General features: G+C 38.1%; 1 protein-coding gene across 1 annotated transcript in view; it reads right to left on the reverse strand.

The window, feature by feature from the left end:
* Positions 1–455: 455 nt before the first annotated feature.
* Positions 456–14,898, reverse strand: part of LOC125921593 (protein Smaug homolog 2-like) — a 37,623-nt gene continuing 23,180 nt past the window's right edge. The window contains 3 exon segments of the mRNA XM_049629194.1: positions 456–525; positions 527–1,170; positions 5,940–5,971. Coding sequence (XP_049485151.1) covers positions 456–525; positions 527–1,170; positions 5,940–5,971 — 746 coding nt within the window.

Genomic DNA, 14,898 nt, shown 5'->3' on the forward strand with positions numbered 1-14,898 from the left:
CCCCCTTTATCCTGGTTGCTCCCTACTTACCTGAGCCTCCACAGAGATCCCTCATTGAGCCTGGGAGTGAGCAAGGCATGTGCCAATGTTAAACAAAAGTTAAAAGGATGAGAGGGTAGAGAATTACTAGCATGTATAGCTGAGCCAGCTCACCTTCTCACTGTCATGGAGAAGCCCTTTGGGGGTTAGCCCTCCCCCCCTCCACCACCACCCAGGGAAGCTGTGCGTGCGCTGGGCTGTGGGTCCCATCAGATGGTGGAGGTTTTGTCTGTCCCATCTGTGGTAGGAAAGAGAGGAAGGGAGGAAGATCAGGAACTGGTGGGAGGCCCAAGATAAGGTAGCCTGTCATCCCAGTCATGTCCTCCCTGGAGGCTGGGCTCCCCTGGGGACCCCTCAGGATGCTCTGAGTTGCTCATTTCAGAAGTGGAAATGATCCTGGGTAGGTGGGAGCTGGGTCAGGGAAAGAGGAAATGCTCACCACCCAAGGTGTGTTCTATCATGCTCAGACAAAAAGACTTCAGAGTGATCAGGCCCAGGGACCATGAGAATGGCCTGGGGTGAGAAATGGACAGGGAGAGAATGGGTGCTCTGCACAGAGCTGCGGCTCTGGCTAGACATGTTGTTGCTGCCTCTGGAGTTGGCAAACCACAGGTTCTGTGGGCTCTGACTCCCAAGGCTGGGGCTAGTGTGGGCATGTCGGGGAAAGACGCCCCCAATGCCTGAAGGGCTCAGATGGCCCATCCTGCCAGGCGGGAAGGCCTGGGGAGGCATGGGGAACCACTGCTGGGTCCCCCCCCCCCCCGTCATCCCCATCCACACAGACCCAGGTACAGGAAGTGAGTTGGAGCCGAATGCCCAGCCTTTCTGCTGCTGGTAGTTCTGCATCTCTAATGCTGCTTTGTGTGGGACCATGCTGAGGAACTTCAGCACTTGCTGTTTCTAAGACGACAGCTGTTTCTTCTGCATCTCTGTGAATGCCTCATGAGTCAGGCACTTTTCAGTGAGCTGGAGGTAACTGGTGATGTTCTCCTGGTCTGGTTGGGACACCAAGAGCCGGGTGCACACTTTGCCCATCACTGGTATAAACTGGCTGGGGATGTCTCCATTGCCAATGGGAGCCTTCGCTGGCTCACTGCCATCAGTGGGAGCTGGAGTATAGCTCTTTTTATTCTTGATAAAAACCCTCAACAAAGTAGGGATAGAGGGAACATACCTCAACATCATAAAGGCCATATACAAAAGACCCACAGCTAATACCATCCTCAATGGGGAAAAACTGAGAGTTTATCCTCTATGGTCGAAAACAAGGCAGGGATGTCCACTCTCACCACTGTTATTTAACATAGTCTTGAAATTCCTAGCCCCAGCAATGAGACAACAAAAAGAAATATAAGGCATGGATATATAAAGCATGGAAATATAAAGCATGGAAGAAGTCAAACTTGACTATTTGCAGATGACATGATACTCTATCTAGAGAACCCAAAAGACTCCACCAAAAACCAGCCAGAACTGGGGCACCTGCGTGGCTCAGTTGGATAAGCGTCCGACTTCGGCTCAGGCCATAATCTCATGGTTCGTTGGTTTGAGCCCCGAGTCAGGCTCTGTGTTGACCGCTCACAGCCTGGATCTTGCTTCGTATTCTGTGTATCCCTCCATCTCTCTCTCTCTGCCCCTCTCTCTCAAAAATAAATAAACATTAAAAAAAAAAAAAAACCATCCAGAACCGATATACGATTTTAGCAAAGTCATTGTACAGAAATCTGTTGCATTTCTATATACCAATAATGAAACAGCAGACAGAGACATCAAGGAATTGATCCCTTTTACAATTGTAATTACAATTACAATTACAAAACCTATATAAGACATCTAGCAATAAACCTAACCAAAGAGGTAAAAGATCTATATACTCTGAAAACTATAGAAAACTTATGAAAGAGATTGAAGAGGACACAAATAAACGGAAAAACATTCCATGCTCATGGATTGGAAGAACAAACATTGTTAAAGTGTCTATACTACCCAAAGCAATCTACACATTTAATAAAATCCTTATCAAAATATCACCAGCATTTTTCACAGAGCTGGAGTAAACAATCCTAAAATTTATATGTAACCACAAAAGACCCCGAATAGAAAAAACAATCTTGAAAAAGCAAAACAAAGCTGGAGGCATCACAATTCTGGACCTCAAGCTATATTACAAAGCTGAAGTGATCAAGACAGTACGGTACGGGCACAAAAACAAATACATAGGTCAGTGGGACATAATAGAAAATTCAGAAATGGACCCACAACTCTCTAGTCAACTAATCTTTGGCAAAGCAGGAAAGATTATCCAATGGAAAAAGGTCAGTCTCTTTAACAAATGGTGTTGGGAACAACTGGACAGCAACGTACAGAAGAATGAAACTGGATCACTTTCTTACACCATACGCAAGAATAGATTCAAAATGGTGAAACACCTAAATGTGAGACAGAAAATCATCAAAATCCTAGAGGAGAACACAGGCAGCAACTGCTTTGGCATCAGCCATAGCAACTTACTAGACATGTCTCTCCAGGCAAGGGCAATGAAAGCAAACACTAACTGTTGGGACTTCATCAAGATAAAAAGTTTCTGCACTTTCACTTTTTTTTTTTTTTCAGAGAAAAAAAGTCAGAGAAAAGACAAATACCATATGATTTCACTTATACGTGGAATTTAAGAAACAAAATAGATGAAAATAGGGTAAAGGGAAAAAAAGAGACTCATCTATAGAGAACAAACTGAGTGTTGCTGGAGGGAAGGTGGGTGGAAGTGAATGATGGGTATTAAGGAGGGCACTTGTGCTGAGCACTGGGTGTTATATGTAAGTGATGAATAACTAAATTCTACTCCTGAAACTAATATTACACTATATGCTAAATAACTAGAATTTAAATAAAAACTTGAAACATTAAAAAAAAAAGAATTTTTAAAGAGATTACGTCATTGATTTGTTCATAAAAATGATGAGGTTTGATATATTCAAAGGGTAGTTTATTTGGATGAGAATCTCACTTAAATTTATTTTTTCCATTTCTTTTAAAGATTTTTTTTGATGTTTATTTTTGAGAGAGACAGACAGAATGTGAGTGGGTTGGGGCAGAGAGACAGGGAGGCACAGAATCTGAAGCAGGCTGCAGGCTCCGAGCTGTCAGCACAGAGCCCAACGCGGGGCTCGAACTCATGAGCTGTGAGATCATGACCTGAGTTGAAGTTGGACGCTCAACCGACTGAGCCACCCAGGTGCCCCTATTTTCTCCATTTCTAAAAAAATGTTTATTTATTTATTTTGAGAGAGATAGAACTAGCAGGGGAGGTGCAGAGAGAGTGGGAGACAGATAATTCCAAGCAGGCTCTGCGTTGTCAGCGTGGAGCCCTATGAGGGCTTGAAATCACAAACTGTGAGATCATGACCTGAGCTGAAATCAAGAGTAGGTTGTTTAACTGAGCCACCCAGGACCCCCTATTTTTTCTATTTTTTTAAATAAAAAATTTTAAATGTTTACTTATTTATTTTGAAAGAAAGGGGGAACACAAGTGGGGAAGGGCAGAGAGAGAGAGAGAGAGGGAGAGAGGGAGAGAATCCCAAGCAGGCTCCGTGCTCTCAGTGCAGAGCCCAATGTGGGGCTCCATCTCACAAACCATGAGATCATGACCTAAGCCAAAGTCGGATGCTTAACTAAGTGAGTTATCTAGGTGCCCCTATTTTTTCCATTTTTAATCTGCATGCTCTTTGGGTATTTTTCATAGCTTTTATAAACTTTTTCAAACGTACATTACAGAGAATAATCAATGAACCCTCATATACTCAGCATACCATTTTCAGTAATTATCAAGCCATACTTTACTTGCTTTATCTTTTCTTTTTCCTTTTGCTCTCCCACCCTCCCTTACTTCCTTTTATCCTTTTCTCACTTGTCTCAAGCATTTTAAGAAGATCATAGGTCATTTCAGTCCTATGTAATTTTCTATAGAATGTGGGCATTTTCACACCTAATAAAAAGAACATTAATTCCTCAGTATCATCAAAGACACAAATTTCTGTTCTCCTAAATATCATTTTTCAGTTGGTTTGTTCAAAAACAAGATCCAATAAAGCCCATAATGAAAACTAGTTGTCATGTTTATATAGTCTCAATTAAGTCAGAGAAATCCCCTTCCCACATTTTTCATATCATTGATTTATGAAAGATGAATTTTTTACTTTCATATATTCAAAATTTGTTACAAACAGAACTCCAAAGATTTGTACTTTAAAGAATATTTCCAGCTCTTAGTCTTTGCCAGTTTACAAAAAGCAGGAAGAATTTCAAAACACAATAACCAGTCTTATGGGGTGGGGATGTGGAGAGGGAATTACTCTGTTTCTATTAATTTATTTGGCTTCATGATATTAAGCAGAGAGGGAAATCTCATTTTTCAAGGAGAAACTAAACATTATTGAGTGCAGCATAAGTCATTCTGTCACATTTTCCTAGCTTATCACTATTAACCCTTCTTCCTTCTCTGGTTACTTCATTTTTACATCTATAAGGACCTCTGAAAATTAAAGGTTAAATGCAAATCAAGATAAATTGAGACTGAGATTTTCAGTTCCCTATCTTGCCTTCTTCCTTATGAACTAAATCCTGACTTGATGTGAGGCCAAAATGTATTTTCCAGACTTCCTTGAAGATAGAGGTAGTATTAAAATAGGTCTGGCCAATAAGAAGTAAGCACAGTTGGTTGTGAGGAGGAAGCAAGGAAACCTTTTAAAAAATGGAGACAAAACAGTTCACAGAGAAAGAAATAGAGATGGCCCTTAAATATATGAAAAAAAAGCTCAAGTTAATCCATAATAATATAAACACAGATTAAAGCTATCCTGAGCTATCATTTCTCACTGTCAGATTGACATAAATCCAAAAAATTGAAAATGAACTCTTTCAGAGAGGTTTATGGGGAAACAGGTGATTTCATGAATGCAAAATGATACAACACCTGGGGGAAGATCTGGACAATACTAGCAAAATTACAGATAAAGTTGCCATTCGATTGATACATCCCACTTCTTGAAATTTACACTTAAAACATACCAGCACAAATATGAAGTCACACATGCACAAGATGTGTGTGTGTGTGCATGCGTGCGTGTGTGTGTTAGCCTCTTCCTGAGTTTCTTAAATCATATTTGATTATTGAAGCAAAAATCATAACATTATCTAATGTGGTGCACACTGTGTGTAAAGGAAATACATAAGATGACTCTTTTTAAAAAGTGGAGAGGGCAAAGGGACCTAAATGAAATAAGGTTTCTGCATTTCCCATGAAGTGGTAAAACATTCATACCAGTAAGCTATGGTAACTTGCATGTGTATATTCTAATAAAAGAACAAATACTAAGAAATCCATACAATGTAATATACTAAAAGAACCCTTCAAATCAATCAAGATGGAATCCTATGTGTCTAATTAATCCATAGGAAGGTAGGAAAAGACGAATGAGATACAGAGGAAACAAACAGAAAACAAATAATAAAATGATGCTTAAGCCCTTGCATATCAATAATTACTTTAAATGTGAGTGGTTTAAATATATCATTAAAAGATTGGCAGTATGGATTAAAATTTTTTTTGATCTAGTGTGAGGAAAATGGGTGAAAGGGAGATGGAGATATAAGCTTCCAGTTATGGAATAAGTAAGTCAAGGGGATAAAAGGCACAGCACAGGAAGTATAGTCAGTTGTATTTCAATAGTGTTGTATGGTGACAGAAGGTAGCTATACTTGTGGTGAGCATAGCATAATGCATAGAGATGTTGAATCATTATGTTGTGCATGTGAAACTAATGTAACATTGTGTGTCAACTATACTAAAATAAAATAAAATAAAATTTGATCCAACAGTATGCTGCTTATAAGAAACTTACTTCAAATTCAAAGGCATACGCATAGGCTGAAACTGAAAGAGAAAGTAAAATGACCAAAAAAATATTTATTTGATTATTTTGGTAAGCTTTTGCTAACATTATTTAGTGACATTTTGTTCGAAATTTTTATGGAGAGTGCAAATTCAAAATTGTTTTTATTTTCTGCCAAAGTCTTTGATCCATTTTTAAATTATTTTTTCCAGCTTTGTTGAGAGATAATTGATATATAATATTCTGTAAGGTTAATGTGTACAACATGATGATTTGCTATATGTATATGTCACAAAATGGCTGCCACGAGATGGTTAGCTAACACATCTATCACCTCACATAGTTACCATTTTTTTTTTTGCATGTAGCAAGCATTTTTAAGATCTATTCTCTTAGCAACTTTCAAGTATACAATACAGTATTGTTAACTGTAGTCACCATGCTGTACATTACATCACCAGAACTTATTTATTTTATCAGTGAAAATTTGTACTCTTTGACCGCCTTCACCTACTTCCCTCATCACCTCCCCACTGGTCCCTGGAAAGCACCAATTTATTCTCCATTTCTAGAAGTCTGTTTTTTGTTTTTTGTTTGTTTGTTTGTTTGTTTTTAGATTCCACATACAAGTGAGATCATATAGTATTTATCTTTCTCTGTCTGACTTAACTTACTTTGCATAACACATTCAAAGGTCATCCATGTTGTCACAATAGCAGAAGTTCCTTCTTTTTTATGGCTGAATAATATTCCATTGTGTATATATGCCACAGATTCTTTATCCATCATCCATTGATGGACACTTAAGTTGTTTCCATGTCTTGGCTTTTGTAAATAATGCTGCAGTGAACATAGTAGTGTAAATATCTCTTCAAGACAGTGATTTCATTTCCTTCAGATATATACAAAGAAGTGGAATTGTTGGATGATATGATAGCTCTATTTTTAACTTTTTGAGGAACCTCCATAGTGTTTTTAAATTTTTTTTAACGTTTATTTTTGAGACAGAGAGAGACAGAGCATGAACGGGGGAGGGGCAGAGAGAGAGGGAGACACAGAATCGGAAGCAGGCTCCAGGCTCTGAGCCATCAGCCCAGAGCCCGACGTGGGGCTCGAACCCACAGACTGTGAGATCGTGACCTGAGCTGAAGTCGGACGTTTAACCGACTGAGCCACCCAGGCGCCCCCTCCATAGTGTTTTTATAGTGGCTGCACCAATTTATATTCCCATGAGCAGTGTACAAGTGTTCCCATTTTTGTAAATACATGTAGCACTTGTTATCTTTTTTTTTTTTGATAATAGCTATTCTAACAGGTGCAAAGTTATAGCTCTTTGTGGTTTTGACTTACATTTCACTGATAATTAGTGATGTTGAGCACATTTTCATATACTTTTTGGCCACTGTATATCTTTCTTTTGGAAAAATGTCTGTTCAGGTCTTTTGTCCATTTTCAAATCAGATTTTTTTTTTCTATTGAGATGAGTTCCATATATATTTTGTAATATTAACCCCTTATTAGATAGAAGGGTTTGTAAAGATTTTCTCCCATTATATAGGTTTCCTTTCCATGTTGTTAGTATTTTCTTTTACTGTGCAGAAGTTTTTTAGTTTGATGTATTCCCACTTGTTTATTTTTGCTTTCATTGCTTAGTTTTGGTGTCATATAAAAAAATTGTCAAGATCAATGTGAAAGACTTTGCTACCTATGTTTTCTTCTAGTTTTATGCTTTCAGGGCTTACATTAAAGTTTTAATCCATTTAAAGTTAACTTTTGTGAGTGATGTAAAAAAGAGGTTTAGTTTCATTCTTTTGAATGTGAATAGCCAGTTTTCCCAGCACCATGTATCAAAGAGACTATTTTTTCCCTAGTGAGTATTCTTAGCTACCTTGTCAAATATTAGTTGATTATAAATGCATTGGCTTATTTCTGGGTTCTCAGTTGTGTTCTATTGGTCTTTGTGTCTGTTTTTATCTCAGTATCTGGTTTTTGTTTACATTTTCTTGAACTGCCATATTTTTTTTGTTTTTATTTTTAATTCCAATTAGTTAACATATAGTTTTATGTTAGTTTCAGGTGTACAATATAGTGATTCAACACTTCCACATATCATCCTATGCTCATCATGACAAGTGCACTCCTTAATCCCCAACACCTATTTAACCTATCTTCTCACCCTCTCCTCTCTGGTAACTATCAGTTTATTCTTTATAATTAAGAGTCTGTTTCTTGATTTGTTTTTTTCTTTCTCCCTTTTTTTCCCTCCTTGGCTTGTTTTGTTTCTTAAATTCCACATATGAATGAAATCATATGGTATTTTTCTTTCTCTGACTGACTTATTTGGCTTAGCATTATACTCTCTAGCTCCAGCCACGTCATTGAAAATGGCAAGATTTCATTATTTTTTATGGCTGAATAATATTCCATTGTGTATACCACATCTTCTTTATCCATTCATCAATTGATGGACACGTGGGTTGCTTCCATATTTTGGCTATTGTGAATAATGCTGCCATAAATATATAGGTGTATGTATCATTTGAATTACTGTTCTTGTATTCTTTGGATAAATACCCAGTAGGGAGATTTCTAGATCATGAGGTAGTTCTATTTTTAACTTTTTGAGGAACCGCCATACTGTTTTCCAGAGTGGCTGTACCAGGTTACATTCCCATCAACAGGGCACAAGTGTTCCTTTTTTCTCCATAGCCTCGCCAAAACCGTTGCTTCCTGGGTTGTTGATTTTAGCCATTCTGACAAGTGTGAAGTGATATCGCATTGTAGTTTTGATTTGCATTTCCCTGATGATAAATGATGATGAACATCTTTTCAGGTGTCTTTTGGCAATCTGGATGTCTTCTGTGGAGAAATGTCTGTTCATGTCTCCTGCCCATTTTTAAGTTGGATTATTTGTTTTCTGGGTGTTGAGTTTGATAAGTTCTTTATATGTCAGTAACAGTTTGATTACTATAGCTTTATGATATAGCTTGAAATCAGGAAGCATAATGCCTCCAGCTTTGTTCTTCTCTCTGAAGATTTCTGTGGATATTCAAGGCCTTCCTCCATACAAATTTAGGATTTTTTTTGATTTCTGTAAAAAAAAATTGCCATTAGAATTTTCTTAGGGATTGCATTGAGTCTATAGATGTAATAGATGGTTTAGGCAGTATAGACACTTTAACAATATTTTTCTGGTCCATGAGCACGAGTTATCTTTCCACTGATTTGTATCTTCTTTAATTTTTTTCATCAATGTCTTATAGTTTTCAGTGATCAGATTTTTTCATCTTCTTGGTTAAGTTTATTACTAAGTGTTTTATTATTTTTGATGCTATTGTGGATGGGATTGTTTTCCTTGTTTTTTCGGATTTTTCATTGTCAGTGTATAGTCTGACTAAATGTCAATTTTATCTTTTCAAAGAACCAACTCTTAACTCTCGTTAATCTTTTCTATTATTTTATTATTCTCTATCTCATTTATTTCTGCTCTAATGTTTAGTATTTCTTTCCTTATGCTAATTTTGGCTTAGTTTGTTCTTTTTATAGTGTCTTGAGGCACAGTGTTGGGTTGTTTGAGATCTTTTTCTTTTCTTTTTTTAAAGTAGTCTTCATGCCCAAGGTGGGGTTTGAAATCACAGTCTTGGGATCAGGATTTGGGAGGGGTGCCTGCATGGCTCAGCTGGTTAAGCGTCTGACTTCAGCTGAGGTCATGATCTTGTGGTTCACGAGTTTGAGCCCTGTGTCAGGCTCTGTGCTGACAGCTCAGAGCCTGGAGCCTGCTTTGGGTTATGTGTCTCCTTCCCTCTCTGCCCCTTCCCCACTCATGCTCTGTCTCTCTTTTTCAAAAATAAATAAACATTAAAAAAAAAAAAGAGTTGGATGCTCTACTGATTGAGCCAGACAGGTGCTCCAAGATTTTCCTTTTCCTTAATGTAGGTATTTATAACTATAAACTTTTATCTTAGATTTGCTTTTGTTGCATCCCATAAGTTTTGGTATGTTGTGTTTCTATTTTTGTCTCAAGATATTTTTTAATCTCTTTTGATTTATTCTTTGATCTACTGGTTGTTCAGGAATGTGTTGTTTAATATCAACATATTTGTGAATTTTCCAGCTTTCCTCCTGTTATGATTTCTAGTTTCATACCATTGTGGTCAGAAAAGATACTTCATGTAATTTTATCTTCTTAAATTTGTTGAGACTTGTTTTGTGACCTAATATATGGTCTATCCTAGAAGATGTTCCACTTGCACTTTGGAAAAATGTGTATTCTGCTGCTTTGGAATGAATGTTCTGTATATGTTTGCTAGGTCCATTTGGTCTATAGTGCTGTTCAAATCTGCAGTCTCCTTTTTGATTCTCTGTCTGATCTATCCATTGTTTAGAGTGGGGTGTTAAAGTCCCAACTATTACTGCATTGCTGTTTATTTCTCATTTTTGTTCAGTTAATATTTGCTATATATATTTAGGTGCACTGATGGGTACAAGAATATTTACAAATGTTATATCTTCTTTATGAATTGACCACTTTATCATTATATAGTGACCATCTTTGTCTTTTTTGACCATTTTAAAATTTTATTATTATTATTATTATTGTTATTATTATTATTTTTGAGAGAGAGAGGAGAGACAGAGTGCACATGTGTGCATGAGCAGGGCAGGGGGAGAGGGAGAGAGAATCTTAAGCAGGTCCCACACCCAGCATGGAGCCTGTTGAGTGGCTCAATCTCATGACCATGAGATCATGATCTAAGCTGATATCAAGAGTTGGATGCTCAACCAACTGAGCCACCCAGGCCCAGGCACCTCCTTTCCATTTTTTAACGTAAAGTCTCTTTTAGTAAAGTCTAGCTCTTCTTTTTTTTGGTCAATATTTGCTTGGAATAAATATCTTTTTCCATCCCTTCACTGTAGCCTACATGTGACCTTAAAACTATAGTGAATCTCTTGTAGGCAACATATCATTGGATCTATTTTTCTTAATTCACTCATCCATTCTATGTTTTTTGATTAGAGAATTTAATCCGTTTATGTTAAAGTAATTATTGATAGTTAAGGACTTATTATTTCCATATTGTCAATTGTTTTCTGGCTGTTTTGTAGACCCTTTGTTCATTGCTTCCTCTCTTCTGTCTTCCTTTGTGATTTGATGAGTTTTGGTGGCAATATGCTTTGACTTCTTTGTCACAATGTTTTGTGTATCTAAGATAAGTTTTTTCTTTGTGGTTACCATGAGGCTTACATAAAATATACAATTATATTGTATTTTTTAAATTGATAGCAATAATTTGTAGAATGCATATTATGTGCCTGTGTTTTGCTACTTACTGGGGAAGGCAAAGTTGAATAAAAGAAAGCCCCCACCCATGAAAACCTGATAGTCTTTTGGGTTAGACAAATATTCTCTGGGCTGGTGAGTCCACGGTGAAAGGGCTTCTTGGAAAATTGGCCGGAATTAGCCATGTGGTAAAGAGGGGTGAATTTATTGGCCAGAGAGAATGCACATACAAAGGAAATGAGAAACAACATGTTTTGGCATTTCTGGAAGAAAGGGTTACATTTGAAGGTGGATGCATTCTTACACTGGAGAAATGGAACAGTGACCAAGTATGGGAGGGTTTTGTTTATCTAACCAAGAAGCTTAGAGTTTATCCTGTAGCCAGTAGGAACCTATTGATAAACAGTAGCATAAACTTCAGATTTGCATTTTACCAAGAACAGTATGGAATAGGGGTTGCTTCCCTGGAGGTAGAGAGAAGAGTTAGAAGCTATGGCAATATTCTAGGTGACCAATGATAAAGACTCTGAAACAGGGTAGTAGCATTAGGGATGGAGGAATCAACACAAATTCAAGAAATATTTAGGAGGTAAAATTGTCACAACTTGGTGACAATAGGATGTTTGGAGGTGAGGAAGAAGAAACAGCACAGACAGAATTCCCAGTGTCTGCCTTGTGTGACTAATTGAATGGTAGATTAACTGGCTTAAACAAGGGGGAGGGAAGCAAACCTGGTGGCAAAAGAGGATGAATTAAGTTTTGGTCCGGTTGAATTTGACATACAATTGGAGTTTGGTAGGCAGGTCTAATACTTTGTAGAAGGACTAGGTCTGAAGATATACATATGTGGTCAGGATTCAGTGCCATAGCTTACATGCCTAGCATGGCAGATGCTGTGTCAGATTTGTTCATTCATTGACTCCTGTCTCAGTATACTTTCTTCCTTTAACACCGGCAAGAACTCATTGCAAGTGATAGAAATCCAATACAAAGCATCTTCAGCCATAGAGTATTGGTCCACAACAAGCTGGAGAGAGAGAATACAACCTCAGAGAGAGGTCAACAATATTTTAGAATCTGGAAGGTAGATGCACAAGGGTTAGTTAATTTAGCAGACCACAGAGAGCTCTGCGTTCTGTCAACATTCACCAGGTGGAGCACACCAGAAACACACCGGGAGTTAAACAAAGTTATGTTTATTTAGTTTTCTGCAGCAAGAGAGAACACACGCTAGAGGAATCTTGGAAGCATCTCAGTAAGGAAGAATTGGGAAGGAATTCTTACAGGATTGGTCTGTGCTGCATGATTCTAAAGGGGGATTAGGAAAGAAGTGTGCCATCGCTGGATGGGATGTAGTTGAGAAATAGGGGAATTTCAGCAATTGGATATCTCAGAAATCTTTGTTCAGGAAACTGAAGGAACAAAACCAGACTGGGCATGTCACTGATAGCAAAGCACCAGTCCCAAGAAAAGATTGTTAGTCATTTTGGCAGCTGTGGTGTAGCTCTGTATAGAAATACTGTCTATGTGACCTTGTCCCGTCCACTGGAAACATTGTTTATGTTCTTTTAGGAATATCACAGTATGATTACCACCAGGGCTGATTTTCATTTTCTCAAATCCAACTGCCTATAAGGGGGTAACTCCAAGAAGCAAGCCAATTTTCACAGCAGTATCCTGGAAAGACCTGAATTAGATACAGCAGGCATAGGAATGAGTGAGACTGAACATTTGAGAAAGTCTACATGAAAATTAAAGTCTACTTAAGAAAGGAGTTAGGACTTGTTATGGACTGAATATTTCTGTCTACTACTGTCCCCGCCTTGCCCCCCCCCCCCCGCCAAATTCATATGTTGAAATCCTAACCAATAATATGACGTTATTAGTAGGTGGCACCTTTGGGAGGTGATTAGGTCATGAGGATGGAACCTTCATGTTTAGTGCCCTTATAGAGACCCTAGAGAGTTCCTTTGTTAATTCCACCATTTGAGGACACAGTGAGAAGATAGCTGTCTCTGAACCAGGAAGCAGGCTCTCACCAGACACCAAATCTGCCCATGTCTTTTTAAAAATTTTTTTTTAAGTTTATTTATTTATTTTGAGAGAGACAGAGACAGTGAGAGTGGAGGAGGGGCAGAGGAGAGAGGGAGACTGAGAATCCCAAGCAGGCTCTGCACTGTCAGCTCCAAACCTGATGCAGGGCTTGAACTCACAAAATCATGAGATATGTCCTGAGCCCAAACCAAGAGTCAGGTGCTTAACTGACTCAGCCACACAGGTGCCCCTCTCATTTCTTGATCTTAGACTTCCCAGCTTCCAGAACTGTGAGAAATAAATATTTGTTGTTTAAGCACTCAGTCTATAGGGGTGCCTAGGTGGCTCAGTCGGTTAAGCATTTGACTTTGGCTCAGGTTGTGATCTCACAGCTCGTGAGTTTGAGCCCCACATTGGGCTCTGTGCTGACAGCTCAGAGCCTGGAGCCTGCTTCAGATTCTGTGTGTCTCACTCTCTGCCCCTCCCCCACTCGTGCTCTGTCTCTGTCTCTCTCAAAAATAAATAAATATTAAAAAAAATTTAAACACTCAGTCTATGTATTTTTGTTATAGCAGCCAGAACAAATTAAGAAAGCCTCTAGAACTTTTTTTCTCTACATACCTAGGCTCCAAGTCACTACCTCAATAGAAGGTGGAGAGTTTACTCTGTAAAGAGGTTGAATTAGAGAGACTAGTTCTGGGAATATGAGAAATAGCAAAGGGGAGGGAGAGTCTACTGGAAGTGAGGGAAAGTTTACACAATTAATAGACTGTGGCCTCCCGCCCAGCTCAGTTGTCAGAAGACTAATTTTTGGGATTAGAAATGGGAAGATTCTTCTCTCGGGATGCCAGTTGTTCCAAAGAAAAAGCTTACAGATACGGCAGCAGGGAAAGTGGGCCCCAAAAGAAATAGCTGGGTCCTAGCCTGATCACCCTATAGTGAAGCCCACATTTAGTTTCTAACTAGCTTTTTTGGTGCCTTACTCTTAAACATGGACAGCACCTGAGGACCATGAGAGACTTGAGAAAAGTATTTAATATGAATGAGAAAATAAAACATTTAAAACATCTAGAGGAGAAGAAGCAATCCGAGGAGAAGATATTGAATCCATGAGATAAGAAAACGGTACTTTAAACATGAATATTCAGTGGTCAAGAAAGAGGGTGTTTTTTTTTTTTATAATAAAAATACATTAGCTAATCTAAAAATCAAATTAATAGAAGTCTTGGAAGATAGACTTCTCCTTCACAGTAGGAAAAAAAGGTCTGAATTAGGAGAGAAAGTATAAGGAAAGTATCAGAACCAATTTTCAAATAAAAGAGTTCCCAAAAGACAGAACATAGAAAAGAGAAGAGGAAATAATCAAGGAAAAAAATACAAGAAAATTTCTCAGAACAGAAGCACAGGAGTCTCCAGATTGAAAGAGCCCACTGAGGGCCCAGCAAATTGAATGAACAACAACAACAAAAATCCCACACAAAGACAAAAAATCGTGAGATTTTAAAATGTTAGGGTTAAAAAGAAGGTTCTAAAACTCTAGGGATGGGAGGGGAAGTGATCATATGCAAAGGAGAGGAAAGCTGGACTACCATAAGGAAATGCCTTCAAAATTGCAAGGGAAAATGAAATCCAATGTAGAATTCTTTTTTTTTT

The sequence above is a fragment of the Panthera uncia genome, chromosome C2 (genome assembly GCF_023721935.1).
Source record: "Panthera uncia isolate 11264 chromosome C2, Puncia_PCG_1.0, whole genome shotgun sequence".
In the NCBI taxonomy this organism is placed as follows: Eukaryota; Metazoa; Chordata; class Mammalia; order Carnivora; family Felidae; genus Panthera; species Panthera uncia.